General features: G+C 42.8%; 1 protein-coding gene across 2 annotated transcripts in view; it reads right to left on the reverse strand.

Annotated features, from left to right (window-relative positions):
- LOC135237733 (msx2-interacting protein-like) overlaps positions 1-16441 on the reverse strand; it is a 33421-nt gene extending 16980 nt beyond the window's left edge. For both annotated transcript variants that reach the window (XM_064305124.1, XM_064305123.1), the window contains exons 1-3: positions 16153-16441; positions 11510-11830; positions 3394-4011 (exon numbers count right to left, since the gene is read on the reverse strand). In XM_064305124.1, coding sequence (XP_064161194.1) covers positions 3394-4011; positions 11510-11830; positions 16153-16235 — 1022 coding nt within the window. In that variant the 5' untranslated portion in view covers positions 16236-16441. The remainder of the gene's footprint in view (positions 1-3393; positions 4012-11509; positions 11831-16152) is intronic.
- Between the last annotated feature and the right edge of the window lie 4332 nt (positions 16442-20773).

The raw sequence follows: 20773 nt of genomic DNA on the forward strand, positions 1-20773 counted from the left end.
TCCTCACACACTAATGGAACCAGAGGATAAATGCTTTCATTAAAATGCAATGTATGCACATCCACACTGCTGCTGCAGCATCAATATTTCATCCACCACCCAGCCATGGTGTCTCCATTGCACAGTCTCCATAGCCTTGATGATGTCATACAAAATATTCTCACTCTCAGGGGATGAAGGGAGATGTTGCTGATCTTTCTGCATGCAGTTTATATTACACACTGAGTGTGTGCATGTGCACAAGCTCCCCGTTTCTCTTTTTACCTAACACAGAGAAGACCTGCAGTGTGAGGGATTTTATCAGGAAGGGTTCAACACACATGTACACACACACACACACACACACACACACACACTTAACCATCATGCTACACTGCCGCCATTGACAGTCAGTGACACAAAAGGACTTGCATAAAAGGCCGTGTCAGTGGTACTGCATGTGATACCTGAACAGGGCATGCGTGGTCAGTGCTGCCCATGAACTGCAGTATAATGTAGCGCTTGGTTAGCACTTACGATTTGCGCTTCTCAATAACGGTGTGATTCAGCATCCTAAGGTAGCTTTGGATTGGCATGATAAAATCTATTTTTGCAGGAAGGACACCACTAATCTTACTTTTCACATTCACGGTTAGTACAACACTAAAGACTGCAGGCAGTGTGCAGAGTTAGACTGCATTTCCACAATTCTCTCACACCATAGTAGAACTTCACTGCAGCCACTAAAGCATGAAGTATTAGTTCAGTGTTCCGACATAGACTGTGTCTTTAGAACCTCGGCAAAGCTTTCAGTGCCAAAGACCCTTTGTTATGGCAGCCTTTTCTCTCTGCATCTCTCATTTCTCTCTGGCTTCATTACACAGTGCTTGCCTTCAGCTTCTGTCGGATACATCGCGCCTCGCGTAAGACACCGTCCGTTTTCCTTCTTTGCCTCATGTTTACATCTGAAGTTGTGCACGTCGGACAGTTTGTTTCCAAATACAAAAAAACCACAGCTATAACGGTGACCAAAAGAAGCTGAACTGCATTGGCAGATGTGTGATTTTCTACTCTCAGATTATTTCTGAGTGCCCTCAAATGAAGACAAAGCTGCACACTGACAGTAAAACCCTGCTGAAACTCATCCCAGGACTGTTTCCCCTGACACAACCCACACAGGCTTCTGCCACATTCGGCAGGGGAAAAACCTGCACTCCAGCAGCCCTGTCAACTGGCCTGCAGTCTCCAGCTTTTTCTTTCCTTCCCACCTTCTCTTTCTCTCCGCTCCGCCTCCCTCCCTCCCTCCCTCCCTCCCAGGAACCGGAAGTTCCTCTATTAAGGGCTAGGCCTGTGGGAGTGGGCAAGGAGCCAGCGGTGACCAGAAATTTCCAGTTCAAACCGGATCTCACAAGGAAGGGGAGGGGTGGGGAAGACTCGCGCGCGCACACACAAACAGAGTGAGAAAACACACCAGCGTCTCTCCACTAACCCTGCAGCATTTCTCTCACGAAACGAAACACACAACAGAGACCGATGCTCAGAGGCTACTTTCCACATACACTGCAGTGGGCCAATGTCCCATTCACAATATAAGGCCTCATTGTCAAACCACACAAGAACCATTCACAACTTTCCTAAAAAAAAAAAAATCACAATTCCACCCATGTACAAAACCCTATCAATGCAATTATCCTGATAGAAAGGGTTTATAGAAAGAGTAAAAACAAATAACAAAAGCCATTTCTTCTCAAAAATGTATTATTTAAAAAAATATATCACAGAGGTTCTGGACACAAAATTTAGAGTAAGCCTGCCATTTGTCTACACATGCCCAAGAACAAAGTTCATGAGGTGCAGACTTGCAACACCAGCAATAAATTAAACTATGTAATTTGCTGGCAGACATTTAAATTTTTTCTCTGGTCCAAGTAAAGCTGACGCAAAACCTAACCTTCACTGCAACAGCAACAGCAGTCCTCAGCATTACTGCGACTGTGACCTTAAATGGTGGTAAACCAGCAGAACTGAAAGACCGAAAGACCAAAAATGTGTGCGGTGTTCTCTGTTCCACCATTTCCTTCCCAAAGCAGCAGCCCGGTCACCCTTTCCAGCAGCAGGTCTGGGTCTCTCAGGGGCGCCTGAGACTGACGTGTGGGTCACCCAATCGGCCTGACTCGATCTCCCAACTGCCACCGAGGCCTCGGGAGCAGGACAATCACCAGAAACCGCAGGGGGGTCGCCGAGGACAGCCGGCACAGGAACACTTCGTCAGTATTAGCAGCGCCGCGCCTGCGCCCCCCCGCCCCCCCCGGCCGAAAGCAAAGGGCCCCCGCTTTCAGGCGCATGAACAAGCCTGGCGAACCGGAGCTTTCTACCCCCCTCCGTGTCTCCCACTCCAGCATCTCTCACCTGCAAAACCCTACTGCCGCATTTAAAACCGCAGAAACGGTGACACACACTGCTCCAAGGTTAATGACCAGACACTTTAACGGGAACTTGCAACGTGAGAACAAAGGAGAATCCTTAACAGGCCATGCTGATCTAAAGAGAAAGAGGCTCATTATTTTTACGCAAACAGAAATGTCTTTGTATTAACGACAATGCGCCTGGGAGATTTTTCTCCTTTTTTCTGCACGCGAGCGGGAATGCAAGAGCTCAGTGTTGCTCTCTCTCTCACTCTCTCACTCTCTAGCTCTCTCGCTCAGCATGGTTTATTTAAGGCCACATAAGCCAGCAGGGATCCAGGAGGAGAAGTGGTCTGTGTGTACGGAGTACATTAACTGGCGTGATCAGACTGCAGTGCTGACAAAATCAAACGAAAGAAAGCCCACTACACGGAACATAGCATAAAGCAGCAGGACTTCAGCCTCCGTGAAACAGGCTCCTCCGTGCTGACTGACAGTGAGGAGCTCAGCGGTGAGAAAGACGGCAGAAACTTGACTGCACCCTAGGGCTCCCCCCTTTCCTGTTCCGAGTCTGCTCCGTAAAAACATTTTGTGGTAATGACATAAAGAATATTTTTGCCATGGTGGATTGAAACTACAGTAACTCAAGGTCCAAAAAATGTGGCTGCACTATCTGAGACACCGTACCAGAATTTTTATAGCAAAACCATTTAGCCAAATAAGTCCCAAGATCTCATGCCGACAGTTCAGGAAAAAGAAGCAACCGAAGAATGTTTTTGCTAATTTTAAATCAATAAAATAATTTGGAGACATAAACGTTTAATAATTGAAAATGTTATACTTTATGCAAAAGGAATGAGGGTGAAATTTTCTACCCAGAGAAAAACAAGGAGACAAAGAAACTGGGACCAAGGTCTGAGGGACTGAAGAAGAGGTGTTTGTAGTAAGAGGGAAAGAGAAGGATCTGCCCGGAACCCAAATGACCCCCGTGTTCAGTGGCGCCCCCTACCTGCCGCTGCTGCTGCTGCTGGTGCTGCTGACCGAGTCGGAGCTGGAGGAGCGGCTGCGGGAGCCGGAGCCGCTGGGGGAGCGGGGCAGGCGGGACGCCTGGCCGGCCAGCCGCTGCGGCGAGGGGTTGCGGGACTGCGAGGAGTGCGGCGAGCGGCTGCGGCTGTGGTGGTAGGCGCGGTCGGCGCGGCGCCCCCTCTCCTCGCGGTACGGGTCGCGGTGCACCACGCTGGCCAGGGCGAAGGGCTCGCGCGCGCAGGGCTCCCGCCCCCGCGCCTCGTAGCGCCGCTCCGGCGTCTCGAACCGGCTGGGGCTGCGGCTGCGGGACCCGTAGTACCCCGCCCCGACCGAGGAGGGCCCCCCGCCCCCGGCGCCCCCGACCCCTCCCGCCGCTCCGCCCGCGCCCGCCCCCCCTGGCCCTCCGCCGCCCGCGCCGGGACCCCCGACCCCTCCCCCGACCCCCCCGGGGCCCGAGCCCGCCCCGGCGCCCGCCAGCGCTCGCTCCCGCGGCTCCCGGTAATAGTCCGCCTCGTAGTGGCGCTGCCGGTCGAAGCTGCCGCCGCGCTCGTGGTGTCCATAGGCACTGTGATCATACGCACGCTCCCGACCGTCGGAAGCCCTGAGAGAGGGAGAGACAGAAAAGAGGGAAGGAGAGGAGGAGGAGGAGGGAAGAGGGGAAGCAGAGAGGGGGGGAAAAAAGTGTCAGTTCAACGGAAATTAAATACACAAACTCTTCTCAAAAGCTAAAGGTCACAGGCTGGGTTCATCCCCTCACAACTTGCAGAATAGTTACATTTTCTTGTCAAATGTTCCTTTATTCAAAACATTCATTCATATGCAATATCGCATGAAAACATATTCAACGTGTATGCAACAGCACCGGCTAATAGTCAAAGGCTAGGACGCCATTACAAGAACTGGAAAGCACACAAACTAACATTTTAATTGAGAAACAGGATCAAAGTCCAGTAAATTTCCCTTCGCTCTGATCAAAAAGAATTCATGACTAAAAGTTAGAAGCTCCAACAATTCAAAGCTACAAGGAATATTTGTTCTGCGGTCATGATAACCGCCATTTTTAGCATGGTCCTCTTATTCAGATAGAAACTGCAGTGTAAGGGAAGTTTTCTGTTGTTAATTATGAATACATTGCACCACTGGCCACACAACCGCATAGGAAGGAAAAGGTTCTGATGTCCTCCCCACTTTATTACACAGTGAACTGGTCTCCTTCCCCAAATTGAAATGACCAATACGCACCAGAGCACACTTCCTATTAAGAGCATAGTCAATCGACCTTCTTATAGCAACAGGATAATATTGTAGCCAGGGTAAATTCATTTTCGTACATATATTTGTATTATGTCCCCTTTCAGTTTCCGTATATAGATTCCATATGACTGGAGGCATTTCGATTTCATATTCACATTAACATTTTCCGTGTGACTGCTGGGTGGGGGGCCCAATCACGAACTACACTACTGAGTTTTAAGCTGTGAAATATGTTTTCACAAAGCAACAGACACGCTACGCCACATCATGCCAGACACGCTCTGCCACACAGCTGGCCCTCAGTGGTCAGTTATACGCACAACTCGCGCTCATAAAGGGGGGGGGGGGGGGAGCTCCTAGGACATTGTGACAGAGACCCATACTGAGACGAACCTCAGGGTCTCACCGGACGCGCAGGCTGCTGCCGGCAGTGCCTCAGCTTAACTGAAGACACGCGCGTCGGGGTTTGCTTACATTTTCTCCCCAGCAAGACGCGCCCTCACACAACCTCTGACGTCGCTCTCGAGTTTGAAAGCAGCTCTAAACCGTACGAAAAAAAGAAGCGCGCGCGGGATGGGCTTCAGAACTGCAGACAGCACAGTGCTCTTCAGAGCCATTTTAGGAACACCAATCACCTCCTCTGTAGAGTAACTGACAACCTGTGGACTATGGCGCTCGTTTGCCTACAAAAAGCCACTAATGAGTGCACATCTCTCGCCTGTGCATTGTATTATGACCGCTTCACTGACTGGTCCTAAATGAGAGCACCACGCTTACGTGACTGCGGTAATTCATGGTATTTACACTGTATGTTACATCGTTCTGTGCACTGTCCTTCAGGATATGCTTATCTTTATGTTTCAAATTTTATTTAGCCAATAGAGTGCATATAATTTGTCTTTAAGCATTTCTGGTTTTGGCATTTTTTTTAAATTTTATTTCTTTTTCGTCATGAAAGCCATTACAAAAAATGATGCATCCATAGTGGAGAAGCAAGTGGAGGAAACTGGCATTTTTTTTAATGCTGTCATGAAGGTCAGTGTTAAAAAAAAATGAAAGGTTCAATTTGACACATTCAACATATTATGGGTGAAACTATTCTGAAATCGAAACTAATATTCACAAACCCACAGTATTAGTTTGTGGTTAGCATATCCTGTAATAATTTAATTGTAAAAAATATTTTTTTGTATTTCTAAATTATATAGCCTATATATATTTAGAACAAATCGGCACCATTTCTGAGGGCAACATGGGTATAATAGCTACATTGGGTAACAGCAGGCTCCTGCACCGGCTGGCTAGCTGTGGCTGCTTCTCTTATCGAGCAGCTCTGGTAGGCCTCTGAAAAGTAGTCTTTTGCAGTCATCTTAATGAGCATTTGCAGGCTTAAATGAATGTGTAAGTCTAAATTAAGAACATATGACGTATCAAAACCAAACACAGCCACACAAACTATTGTTTTGGTTCATCACCTCAAATCACTTAATTACAGTTTTTAAAATTTAGTTAAAACTAATAACCACACACAACATTGCCCCAAAAGAAGACTAAAAAGCAGGTTTAAACCAAAACACAGAGTACCACAACACCAGAAACAGATAAGGCCATTTAGACTGGGTCCTTATTTTAAATGTATCACTCCTTTATATCTGCATGGACCTCACAGAACCATAGCAGTTCAAAATTCTACAGGGAATACTCCATTCTCTCATAACATCATATTAAAATTGTTTAACCATTCCAGTTTCTTATATAAAAAGTTATAAAAATTCAAGTGCATATTGAGAACAATTCCACAGATTGATAGATTCCTCTTACACTGAATAAGCAAACAAACGCTGAGCTGCATCCCCAAAACATGGGATGAACCGCTGCAGCTCATAAAGGGAACATTTTTTGCAGCTGTCCAATGTGGGGACCAAAACCCTTTTTGTTTTGCAAATACGGCAAGGAAACGACTAGCCCGTGCACTCCAGAGATATGCAAACAGTTTGGTGCGTCGGACTCGCAATGGAACTGCAAAACAACAGCAAGACAGATGGCCACAGTCGAACAGAAAATGTTCAAATCGTAAACATCTTGGAAACGTTAAACTTTTCTTTTCTCTTTCTTTCGGATAGGAGGTTTCTTTAGGACAATGTCTTTATCGGCGTCCAAAAATTATGTTTAAAAAAGGTTGAAACGCAGTGCCGTCAAATCTTTAAAACGATTTTTAAAATGTCAAATTAAGAATGCAGGTTTAAGTTGTCCTTTCGTTTTGCAAATAACTATGGAGCATCTGCCAAGTCCTATGAGAAAGGCCCCAGGGAGCCCTGTGGCCACACTTCTGGTTTCTGTTCTCCTAAAGGTCCTAACGGTTAAAACAAATTCTCGGAAACAGGCTGTCCAGGAAGCGAACCCTCACCGGAGGTTAAGGGCAATGCCCACCTCCTGGCTTTGAAGGCGGAGCCGTCAGTGCCAAAACTGAAGCTGACTTTGCTTCACCTGCAAAGACACCTGTAAACATCTGTATCTGTTCCTCTGTTTGGCCCTTTTTCATGCTGCTCCTATTTTCATGTTAATTTATTCACATACTAAACTGCCGTCTACGTCTTGTATTATTTTATTTCTTTTTAAGTGTGTAAAGCACTTTGTAAATTTGTTTTTGAAAAGTGCTATACAAATAAAGTTTATTTTTATTATTATTATTATAAACAGGTGGAGAGGCCAGCCTGCAAAATGACAGCTGACTCATGTGTGCCTCAAAATCCATTCACAAAAAAGAAATAGTAATTCCTTTCAGAATACTGAAACGGAAGAAAGGGCGCTTCGTCTGCATATGAAGATGTTTGTGCAAAAATGCATGACCTTTGGCCCCTGGCTGAAGTGCTTCCCTCTCCACGCTATTTAAAAGATTCTGCATTTTCTTAGAAACGTGGCTTTTTGCTAGTAACAGCTCCATAAAGCTGAACAGCGTCGTGGTAGCAATACCACATCCCCACAGCTGCAGAAACAACTAGCCTTAACATACACGTGTATGTTCTCTCATCCCAGACTAATCTTCACCAGATCCCTGGGACAGTTCTCAATTATCAGTCTGAAAACTGACATCTCCACACTGTAATCAAATTAATCTATTTAACTACATATTATTCCATGGAATTGGGTCGTGCAAATGTTATCCGCCTTCCCTGAACATTAATTCTGCCAGACAGCAGTGGTGCAAAATGTAGGATCCTTTTGCATAAATCAACTTAATTTTAAAAAGTTAAAAACACTGGACTGTGCTTGGTTAGTTTTTAAAACCTTCAATTGTACGTTGAATCTGAACATGTTGATCATTAGTGCCTACCCCACCCAACTCAGTCACACTTACACAGAGAAAGAAAGGAGAGACAAAATGAGGTGAGTGAAGTGGCTAAAATAGTGTACAGCTTTTCATAGGTAAACAATGAGTGAGCTTAATATTTCCCCTCTGACACAAACAATATTTTGCCTAATACAGTCTATCTTAATCTACGAGCTTTGATCAACCGTAGCACAACATGCAACAAAATAAAAGGGGGGAGTAGGTTCAATTCACAAGATCCCAAGTCTTTAAAAAAAGGGTACATATCCTACTGATGTAAAGATTTATGACATGAAAGTCTAAACGGTGGGATTGCCTATCCCACATTCAAGTGAAGCACTGCACCTGATTTTTCTTCACTAGACATGCAGCTGTACAAATAGAGAAACATAAGCTCCAAGTCACCCTAGACACAGGCAACCGCCAATTTAAAACAAAGTAAAAATAATAGTCAGTTTGTAAACGAAACAGCTTCCGGCTTTTCCAGAAGCAGAGGTGTTTGTGTTAACACACATACCTTGCGTGTGTCATTTCTGCCATTATGCAACTGATTTGGAAAAATGAAAATTGCATTTTGACTGGGCGTGGCATCCATCACTAGGGCAGTAAAGAGAAACAGGGTGGTGCTGAAAAGACTAGCGCAGATTCTGGCAGCGAAACGAGCACAAAGCCACGATGTGTCACTGCACTAGGAAAGCCCCACGGTGCAGAAACGCACAGGGTAAGATGGGGCTCATTACATTTACATTACAGGCGTTCGGCAGACGCTCTTATCCAGAGCGACTTACAAAACTTTACATAACTTCAGCTGGATATATGCTGAAGCAGTGCAGGTTAAGTACCGTGCTCAATTTAAGGGTACAACAGCAGTGTCCTCCCCGGGAATCGAACCCTCAACCTTTCAGTTACAAGACCTTACCCGTACCATTTATACTACACTGCCGCCCATTCACAGACTCACAGTAGCCCTGCACACTATTCATCAGCTCAGTGTTCCTCTAACTTCAGCTCAACCACTCTTTGAATTTATTTTTTTTTTGCTTTCCATCAAATAAGATCTCACTTCAGCTTATTTATCTACCAGAGGGGAAACATTCTGCTGCCTCACAGGTGTGTTCAGGTACTGACCAATTCAATAAAGAGCAGAGAAACATGGACCCAGACAGACAGGCAGACACACACACACACAATGAGAAAGAGAGACAGATAGAGAAACTACTTGAAAAAGACAAGCAATTTGCAGTCTGCAAAGTCCTACAGGCTAATGCAGGAGTATCTTTTTCTACAAGCTACTGCAGTTAGTGGGAAACAGGGAGAGAGACAAGGGTTCGACTCAGGGTTAGAAAGAAGTGCTAAAATACATAGGGCAGAACATACCAACCTTTTCAGACAGCGGTAACGCGACCTACAATCCCAAATACAATCTAGGGAGACAGAATTTTGTGAGCCAAAAAACAAAACTGGTTGAAAAAAATTTGAATGGGTGTAAAAATGGAGCCCAATCAAAACGTTTCAGCTGTTCTCGGTGCGTTAATCCTGGAAACCCAGAAGGGAGGGGCTTGCGTGTAATCCAAACTCAAAATCCTTGGGTCCCAAGTTTTGTACAAGCGCAAAAGAGGAAAAATTTTTCTTTTTTTTTTTTAATCATATGAATCTATAGTTCGGCAATCGGTTTCACCACGTTGGAAATGTGCTTTTAATTAATAATAAAAAATAAGCATATGCAGACTTTTGAAAAGCACATGAAAGTCAGGGGGATAAAAAATAAGAATTAATCCAAACTGGTGCCTACAGTCCTAGAATGTGAATTATGGTCTGGCTTCCCTATAGAGCTGAATGCTATTTCACAAGCCTGCCACAGTATCCAAGTATCAGTCAAAATCCCTGGCATCTTCCGCAGTATTTCCCCCCCCCCTCCACCCCACCCCCCCACCCCTCAAAAGTCCTCCACATCCCTCTTCTTCTCCCCCAGTCCAGAGTTCTCCATTTTCAATGTAGATTACGCAAAACCACACCAACTCAGTTTATCCACTATGAGAACTTCTTTCCTTCCCCACAATCCACAAGAACTTCATTCCCCACAATCCACAGACTGGCAGTGACACGGGTGAACGGTGCGGCTGCATTCTAGCTGTTAAAATAATCCCAGACTATCTCTCAGCAGGTAGTGAGTACAATTTGTCTCGGTACATTACAAATCCCCAAGAAATGGCTCATACTTCATTAATCCCAGCTTCTTTGGTAGAGATGCCAAAACACCCACTTTGGCGGGTTGCGGCAGCTTGTGAGGTAGACAGGTTGAGTTCAGTTACGTCTCACAGACAGACGGTGTGAAATTCTACTCCTAACTACAGTGGCATCCATGACACCAGTGTGGTATAGCACTAGATCCGGAAAGGGTGGGGGAGGTCAGTAATCCAACAGGGGGAAGCCATAATTCCAGTTTGGGGTTAAGTGTCTCTTCCTCCGTCTTCAGCCCAACCACAAAAACATCATATTTCCATGGAATTTTGGTATTGCGCTGTATGGTCCTCCATCTTCTTCTGGTGCCCATGAACGCCACAGTTAAGTATGTCCATTGAGTTCCAAAATGTAAAAAATGTAAAAATCCACAACAAATTTTGAAAAAAGTCAAACTGTAATTTTGCTCACCAATGCTATTTTCTCTGCACAGTTGATCAATGGGCAGAGGTCTCCCCAAAATTTAATAGTAGAGCCCCAATATATAATCCCAAAGAGAAACTCAAAAGAAAAAGAAAAAAAAACACACCACCACTTGCAAATATTTGAATATCCTGGAGTTTGGCCAATGGAAATCCAACAACGAGGTAAATATCCTGGGAATATTATCCACAAGGGTCCACACCACGATGAATGAGCAAGTCATAAGCAACACCACAAGTAAGTGAGAAACAGAATCATAAAGACCCGTAATTTGTTCTCCGATTTCTAATTACTTTTGTTTCTTAAAAACGATTACTTAAGTTAATTTTGGCTTTTTTCCTGTAATTTCAATAAAAAAAATAAAAGTGAAAGACATTAATCCACCACGTTCGGTTCTGTACTTCCAGACAGGAGCAATCCCGGGCAAGGCAGCTGGAACAGGAATCTCTCCCGCATCCAAATCCCCTGGAAACTTACGATATCCAAGTCTTGCCACGGATTCTCCGAAAATGTGATATCCAACTCTCAAACAGGATAAGGCTCACACTGTGAATCCCCAACAATACATAAATAGGCTACAGACATACTTGCTTCTAGAAGAATAAACGCATAAATTCATTTATAATTCCATGAGTGATGTCGAAGCTTTGGGGACGTTGAAGGGATCCCTAGATTATGTTCTACGTCTGAAACTTCCTGGAATCGCTTTTTTTCTTTCTTTCTTTATTTCTTTCTTTCTTTCTTTCTTTTTAACCACCCAACCATAAAATAATCTCATTCGGAAAAGAAAAAAAGGTTTTAATAAGAAACAAGAGTCCCTCTGCCCTTCAGAGAAACCTTGTCCACTTACCCGTCTAGTCTGCGTTCATAGCGTCCCTCTCTGCTGTGGAGGGACGTGGGGGGCCCATACACAGGCCCCCCCGGCCCCCTTGTGAACCCCGAAACATCCCGCCCGCGATTGCCTAAGGAAAGGCTATCGTCCAGGCCCCGCGCGGCGCTGGGGATCGTGCCCGGCTCATTGTAATCGGTGCGCAGGTCTCTGTCCCCCATTTTGTTGATGGAGTTGTGGGCCTTCTGGGCGCTCTTAATGTCCACGAAATCCACGAAGGCCGCGACTCCGCCCTCTGACCCACGTTTCGGAAGGATTTTGACACTCTCCACCCGTCCATACCTAGGGAGGGATGGGGGGGGGGGGGGAGACCAGGAACAGAAGGGTGGGTCACAGAGGGAGGAGGGGAGGGATGCAGAATGGAGGAAGGAAGATGGAAGATGAGAAATGGTTAAAGAAGTGATGGGGCCACCAGGTAAAAAATCAATAAAGCCAAAGCTGAAATTATATCAACAGAAATTAACTTCAAGCATATTTGTTTCATTATACTTCCAATATCTAAAGAAATTGGCTTAAATAAAACCCAAAGACACGTTTAACTAAATACATCACCAACAACAAAACGGTTATTGTTTATGAGGTATCCAATGGAAAGAACCTCCATTACAGCTGGGGCAATTAGGAGGGGGAAAACTTAACCACTCTCAAGCATCGCTTTAACCAGTGACTGTGGCAATGCAAAACAAGACTGGAACAGTGGAGAAAACATGTCCAGAAAAAGAGCATAGCGTGAAGGATGAAACTTAAAGGGAATATTCTCCTTAAAACCGAAACTGCCACAGTAATCCTAACGAGAGCAGCAGGTAAACTTCAGAAGCACAAATCAAGATGGCCATAAGGACAAATGAAAGCATAAAAAGGTGCTTAAAACCCGAATTGTTTCGCAGGCAGCCCATCTCAGTCAAACTGGACGGGGCCGATGAATAATGAGGGGATGAATAATGTAAGCAGTACCATTGTCATTGATTTTTGCCTCATCGATTCTGTCCAGCAGAGAAAGAAAATGTCTGCTGTCTACAAAGGGCATCGGCTTCTCTGTTCTGCTGCTTCAATAAACCGTTCCCTCATCCCTCCAAAATCTCCCTTCCCTCCCTACTCGACCTTTATCAAAATTGGACTTACTTACACAGTACTAAAATGGCTATTTCCACAAGTGCTTTAAAACCTTTAATATAACATCTTTTATTTGGGATTTTTTATTATTTGTAAAAGTGTTTTGGACAACTAGAAACATTTCACAAGAATCATTCATGATTGTTTTTCCATGCTGATACAAGGCTATAGCCTACCTAAGGTATGTTTTCAGATCTTAACACAGGATTTCAGTTTCTTTTTTTGTTACAGGAGCTAACCTAAATTTCACATTTAATTTAAATGAGAACTATGTTTTGTACCATACTCAATCATCAGTTTGGTATTTGCAGTGCAGTGCTACTGTTTTTTCTTAGGCTAATTGCCCTCAAATGCCCCAAATAACAACACTTGCTGGAAGCCATTCATTTAAAAAAAACTGTGATGCAATGTAGGGTGGAGCAAACTAGTATACTGGTTATTTCAGTGTTGTGTGTTAGTTCATTTTTGCATAACAGCACCACTTTTACCAAGTATTTACATATATACACTTGTGTACTGTGCTGACAATAGATTAGCGTATTGTCAAAACACAAAGGTCCAGAATCAGTTTTACCCAACATTGTAAATATCAAATATAAAACTGAAATGTCATAATACTGTTTTTAAAGGCTACTCCTTTCTGACTCCAAAGGAAAACGTCTCTGCAGTAATGGTTTTTTGGCAGTGCCAATTCTTGTAAATTGTGCACTAATGGCGGCTTAGATTACACTCAATTTTTTTGAAAGAGTTGGGAATCGATATGGCTGATCTGGGGAAATGGATGTCTCGTTAAAAAGTGGAACTCAACTGCAAACGAATATTAGAAAACTGATCCTAGTCGTTTCCCACACGTCACCCTCGACGCCATTTTACAAACGCATTCACACGGCATACACTCTCGTTACCCCCCACCCCCACAATCTCTTGACACTATCTTCGACTACCCCCCGCCCACTCTAGAACATAAACAACGATTCCCTTGCGATAAACATTGGATATATTCTCTGAGTAGAGTGGTATCGTGGCCGTATGCGCATGTAACTACACTTCCATGCATTCTCTGCTCTCCTTTTTCATAAACCATGAGCATGTAATGCACCCACCCAATCGTTTCCCACGGCCACGGCAAAATAACCAGCAATTCGCCGAGGTATAGCACACAATAATTCCACACAGCCATTTCAAAAATTTCGTATCAACAATGATTAACTGCACTAGCATTGTCGTAACAGTTGATTGCGCTGACAAATAGGACAGTATCGTAAAGGTTATGTGGACCGACAGAGAACTAAACTAAATTCAAATGCGTCCTTACTAATCGCCACGAACGGATAATGCTGGCTTCACTGTAACCTGTGAGGAAAACAAATTGCTTCACTGTTACACGTTTAAGCAAACATGTACAAAAGTGGTAATTATTTTACCCTTCGTTTAAGAGCACGAGCAATATCGTTAGCGTAATCGCAACTCTGTATCCAAAAATATATATCATGTCAGACTGCGCGCCACAAAAAGAAAAGATTTTCTACGTGCTAGCCTACACAATATCATTTTCGGTTTTATCGTTACATTGTTGCCACAATGTATTGTGGCGAGTAAGAGGACACAACGGCCATCTACGGAAAACAAACCTATGGTCGATGGAACAGGAATGTGACAGGGAAAAGACAGCCAAGGATACAACATCGCTGTAACCGATGTCCTCTGATAGCAGACGCAAGGGGTTAACTGGTGAATATCTGAACGATTAAGAGCTTAGTCAATATCCATCAAAACCTAAAACTATACACGGGATACAAGAAACAATTATGTTCACATCGTTTAACTTAAAAAAGTCTGAATTAACAGCAAACCATTCAAAACGCAATCTCCACGATTTTATTTTGTTCGACCGAAGAGATTATTTGCAATGATTTTAACCGTCACTATAGCTGGCCAAGCAGAACAGTTCCACCTTTAAAGTTGGTATTCAACCACAAGGACAATTATGCCAGCAGCTGTCATTCTTAGCCTTTAAAAAATATCTCCCCTTCAATGAATCTTGCATCCCAAATATAAGCTACAACATTTCTACATTCTTGGACATTACAACAAAATTTTATTATACCTTTTAACAATGGTTTGTACAAATGCAAACACCAAAGACCACAAATAGTCGAAACTGTTAGGTTGCCAAATGTATGTAACCGAATAAACAATAGTATCTTAAATTATCTGTAGATGTTATCTTCTTACGTTAACGTCGGCTTTTCCCTACAGAGCTACCTTCTACTAAGACTACAATTACTTTGCGCCAGATCTCTTTAGCTTTCCAAGTCCAGTTGCTCCCTAATTTAACTGGATTCCATCTGTGATCGAGAAATCATGAATATGGTTCATCAAAAAGAAGGCAAAATGCTCGCGTACAAGAAAACTGCAGTTAGATAAATACCCCGCTGGAAAAGCTAAATTACACACAAATTTGGCTCCTAAAGTTACCAGAACACAAATAGTCGTATGTTACCTAAATGAGCACGTCTGCTGTGAACAGAAAGCGGGCTTATTGAACAAATTATTTCAAAATAATTAAATCTAATGCTGGCGACTGTTTTGCATTACATATAATTGTATCGTCAGTCATATTAATGCTGTCAAAACGGCTTCAGCACATAAACAAAATCCTAGCATCTCGCTGCATTTCAGACAGTAACTACTAGTTAGACTGGACACTACCTAATTGGAAAGCCAGTGCGACTAGCTACTGGAACCTAACTTGATAGTTAAATGTCACCCGTGAAAATATTAAGTGTAATGTAAGTTACATTACTCTTTTTTAGATAGCTACGTTGTTTAACTGGCTAACGTTGGTTAATTGAAGCGATATACCAAGACATACGTAGTTAGAGTACAGGCAGCTTTAATGTCACGGAAGCATATACTACTAGCTGGCTTAGCATATTGGAATCAACCGGATTGATGGTACGCTAACGTGTTAGCTAACTAACTAACGTTAGGCTAAGACACTTTAATGATAGCTGCACATGGAATGACTGCTCCAGGTCGCGAGCTGGTTGTATCGTTTCCCTGCTTCATTCAGACTTTATGACCCCTCGCTTTCATATGTACCGTAGCTACCGAGGTGCAACTAACAACAACCAAGCAATTATGTATCCAATAGCCTACATCTCATAAAACAGTGTGTTACTACTGTGTTACAAATTAGCAAGTTAGCCACTTCGTATATTTAACTAGCAAGCCAGTGAATTAGTTAGCTAGCACGATACTAATGGTAGCTGGCTAACGTTGATTAACTTTTGACATTAAATATTGTAAATCCAAAATGCACTTTAACCATCTACACACCGAGTTCTCCTGCTTGCGAGCTAATCATATTGCTAGCTAGGTAGCTAGCTAGTTTTCCCACGGCGGGGCAAGCGAGCAGTGTGGGATTCTATGACCCATAGCAAACATCGTAGCCTACAACCCCGACTTTCTCCCTTTATGTAACTCACCGTTTGAAATGTTCGACAATTTTTTCCTCTCGTACATTTTCGGGTAAATTCCCAACCCATAGGTGTCTGGTTTCCCGGACCATACTGTGCCTTTGTGTCCCCCGTTCATACAGATAATGTTTTATAACGATGTACTCCTAATCGGTTGAGTATGTCCGCGCTGAAAACTGAACGTTGCTGCTGTCCAATTCAGCCATTAGCTCTCGCGCAGGCGTTCTCTACTAACTACTAGCGCGCTCTGTCGACAGAACCGCGCTCTGGCATTCGCGTGACTCGCGCGTCCACGACACCATGCGATGATTGACGGCCTGCTGCTCCTGACGTGCACGTTTGGAACTTCGCATGCGCTCTTTTCAGTTGTTATTTTTTCTTTTGAGTCTCACACAGTGCGCAAGCGTAAAGAATACTTGCAAAGTGAAAAGGTTTGGGGGATGGGTGAAGTTGTGAAATAGCCTGTATTATTGCGCAATGTAAATACTGCCAATTGTTAAAAAAAAAATATATATATATATATATCATTTTTAAAAATACAAAATTATTGCTATTATCCAACTCAAATACTGCAAATTACTGGCTTCTTTGAAAATGGCCATATTCTGTAATATAAATATTATACAGTATCTGCATATTTTTTCATAACTTGGAAGTAGTTGATAAAATACACAGATTGCGTAAAATGAAACTAAAACACAAATATTTATTTAATTAAGTGGCATTTATTTTGCTAAATCAAAAAGTTTCAATTCTACTCACAGAAAAAATTATATTCTTGACAGCATGCATAGGCTGCTTCAGCATAGCCGACTATAGGCATTGTTCACTGTTCAGTGATTTTTTTTTTGTAATGCCCCTCCAGAAACAAAAAAGAAAAAACACAAACATGTTATTTATTTATTGAAAAGATCAGCCTTTTGCAAAATAGGACATTTATTTGGGATGCTTTAGAGTTTTTTTGTTTGTTTGTTTGTTTGTTTGTTTTTTTAAAGCTGCAAAGATGCTCAAAGACAGTAAGAATACAGATAGTGGGGTCGAAGTGGATAGGTTAACTGTTGAATAAATTTGTATGATTTGTGTGCACTAATCAAAAACCATTTCCTTGGGAGAATAAACTTTTCATGAAGCCAGAAGGCACAATTGGGGAGCATATACAACCATGGCTTTATCTGCAACTTAGTTTGTTCTTGCTAGAAAAACATAAGTCATGGCTAGGTAGTTAAATATGTAGCCTACACAAACTTGCTCATTAGAATTTTATATAGCCTAATAACCTTCCAACTTTACTTTCATGTTGATACAATTTTACTGTCCTTGTCACAGACTACTTCCAAAAGTAGTCTGTGACAAGCTAACTAAAATTCATCTTTCAACCGTATTTCTCTAGTTAGCTCTAATGTAATACATGTGGCTGAGACTGGATTCAACTGATTAAATTTTGGTCATTTGCATGTGAACTGTAAACAAACAATACATGGACAAACTCAATCCAAATTATCATTATGTGTATAATAATTCAAGTTACCCCCACGCATAAAAGCTAGGGACACTAGAGACAGAATACTAACGTTTTACTCCAAGTCAAAGTTTGACTGCTTCAGCTGCTGTGGTTTATCAGCACTATCAAAGTATCCCTCTGTCTGCACTCTGCAGGCAAAATTAGGCAGCTCGCTGCGGCAAAACAGAGTTGACAGCTGGTTCGTACGCATGCGTTCTGTTTTGTTTTTTTGAAGGTCCGGGTCTGGTCCGGGTACAGTGGTGGTGACGAAATTGTCCTGTGGCTCATGGCTTAAAAGTCAGTTTGTTAAACTACGGTCATCAAACAAAATCAAAGCAGGATTAAAACAGAAAATGTTTTTTTGTCGTTTTTCTTCCACAAATAAACATTAAGGATTTGTAACAACAAACAAACCCGGCATTCGTTTGGACAAATTGGCTACATTTAAAACCGTTTTACCTCTGAGGAATGTATTATGGCTGTTATTTCAGTGTTCAGCACGGGGAGTGGGATCTCCTGGATTTAAAAATTAGCTGTACAAAATAAGTATTGTATCTTACTGAACCTGTGTTTAGCAGTTGTCTATGACAATGAAATGCACTTTTGTACGTCGCTTTGGATAAAAGCGTCTGCCAAATAAATGTAATGTAAGGTTAGGCCTGAATAGTGTTCACTGTGTGAACTAAACTGTGTTCTTGGCTAGAAATAGCTGTACAAAATAAGTATTGTACCCTATCGAAGCTGTGTTTAGTAATTGTCTATGACCATGAAATGCACGTTTTGTACGTAGCTTTGGATAAAAGCGTCTGCCAAATAAATGTAATGTAATATAATCCTTACAGCTTCGCTAAAGTTAGTCATTGGGTTGCTGTGAGAGGATTAGCAAGTGCGATTAATTTTTTTTAAGGTAGAATGTTCAATCAACGTAAATCCAGTAACGATTCTAGAAGCTCAGTCAGTTATTAGCTATGTAAACGTGCACCTAGTTAGCGGAGAATCTCCGCTTGGCAGTTAGCTGGCTAACGCTAGCTGGCACGTAACGTTCAACTTCTGAAAAACGGCAAACATTGGTGATAACTAACAGCACTAGCTGTGCTAGCGATAACATTTGATAATTTTGCTAGTTAACGTAGCTAAACATTTTATATTCCCACAGAACGTGGTGACATAAACAAAAATAACGAGGTTGCATGTTGGAGGGCCGCGGTATTTCCGTGTTTGTCTAATCATTTAAAACTCGTCTTGGTTTAAAAAGTATGTTAGCCCGACGCCATTTCGTGCGGGCGAGTATCCGCCATTTTGGTTAAGCCAGCCTGAAATGTCCTGTGCGTAGAGTGTAGGCAGTTTACACCTCTGGTTTACACCATCAATTCTAAGTTAGTCGTGATTCGGGAAACCAAGGATACAGTCGTGGTCCTACTACGTCAGTTACCAGTGGGCTACTTTAATTTCGTTTTCATTATATGTGGAATCCACTTTTATTAATGAAGTAAGTCAAGTGTCTTGGGCTTTCATAGTATTAATTTTATGTGGTTCCTGCCAAATTAAGTCGTCCTCTTGTTTTCACTGGTGCAAAAAAGTATAAATTCGTCATTAAACCCATGGCTTTGGGTGCAATTTTATGTAGGCTACTTATAGGGCACTTTTTGTACATTTATGTTTATGTTCAGTACCCATATAATTTACACTGACCAAAAATATAAATGCAAAACTTTTAGTTTTGCAGCCGTTTTTAATGCGTTTAAATAATACCTCAGAGATTTGTTTTATGTGCACAATGGTCTTATTTCTCTCAAAATTTGCCCACAAATTTGTTTAAATCACTGTTAGCATTTCTCCTTTGTCAAGATAATCCATCTCCTGCACAGGTGTGGCATATCAAGATGCTGATTCAAAGCCATGATCACTACACGGGTGTTCCTTATGATGGTGTCAATAAAAGGCCACCCTAAAATGGCTAGTCTTTTGTTGTTCAACATCATGGTAGATGCCTCAAGAGTTAAGAGATCATGCAATTGGCATGCTGACTGCAGGAATGTCCTGTAGAGCTGTTGCCGGAGTAATGGGTGTTAATTTCTTCACCATAAGCCGCCTCCAGCATAATTTAGGAGATTTTGGAAGTTCGTCCAACAGGCCTCACAACTGCAGACCGCAAGAAACCACACCAGCCCAGGATCGCCACATCCAACTTCTTCACCTGCGGGATCGTCTGAGGCCAGATGAAACAGTTGGTTTACACAACCGTAGAAATTCTGCACAAACTGTCAGAAATCGCCTTGGGGAAGCTCGCCTGCATGCTCGGCATCCTCATCGGGGTCTTGATTTGTCTGCAGTTCGGATGGGTGAGTGGTTTGTTGATGTCAGTGTTGTGAACAGAGTAGCCCATGGTGGTGGTGGGGTGTTGGTATGGGCAGGAATCCTATGGGCAGGGAACTCAAGTGCATTTTATCCATGGCAAATTGAATGCACAGAGATATCGTGATGAGATCCTGAGGCCCATTGCTGTGCCATTCATCCACCGCCATCACCTCATGTTTCAGCAAGGCAATGCATGGCTCCATGTTGCAAGGGTCTGTACACAATTCCTCAAAGCTGAAAATGTCCCAGTTCTTCCATGGCCTGCACACTCACCGGGTATGTCACCCATTGAGCCTGTCTGGGATGCTCTGGACCAGCGCATACAACAGCGTATTCCAGTTTCCACCAATATCCAACAACTTTGTACAGCTATTGAAGAGGAGTGGGACAATATTCCACAGGCCACAATCAACAATTTGATCAATTCAATGCGAAGGAGATATGTTGTGTTGCATGAGGCAAATGGTGGTTACACAAGATACTGATCAGTTTTCTGTTCATTTCATGCAATCTTCTTTTTTGGGGAATCTGTGACTAATAAATGCATATCTGTATCCCCAATCATATGAAATCAGTAGCTTAATGAATCTATTTCAGTTGGCTGAAGTTTTACCTTTGAACTCAAATCTTCGAAATTAAGTGTTGCATTTATATTTTTGTTCAGTGTATTTTGTGGGCCTGGCTTAGCTTTGAAATTTAGAAAATGAAATGTGACCAAGACTACAGACCTCTTCCTCCACATTTGTAACTGTAAATATAGAAGTATGATTG

Source organism: Anguilla rostrata, chromosome 13 (genome assembly GCF_018555375.3).
Source record: "Anguilla rostrata isolate EN2019 chromosome 13, ASM1855537v3, whole genome shotgun sequence".
Classification (NCBI taxonomy): domain Eukaryota; kingdom Metazoa; phylum Chordata; class Actinopteri; order Anguilliformes; family Anguillidae; genus Anguilla; species Anguilla rostrata.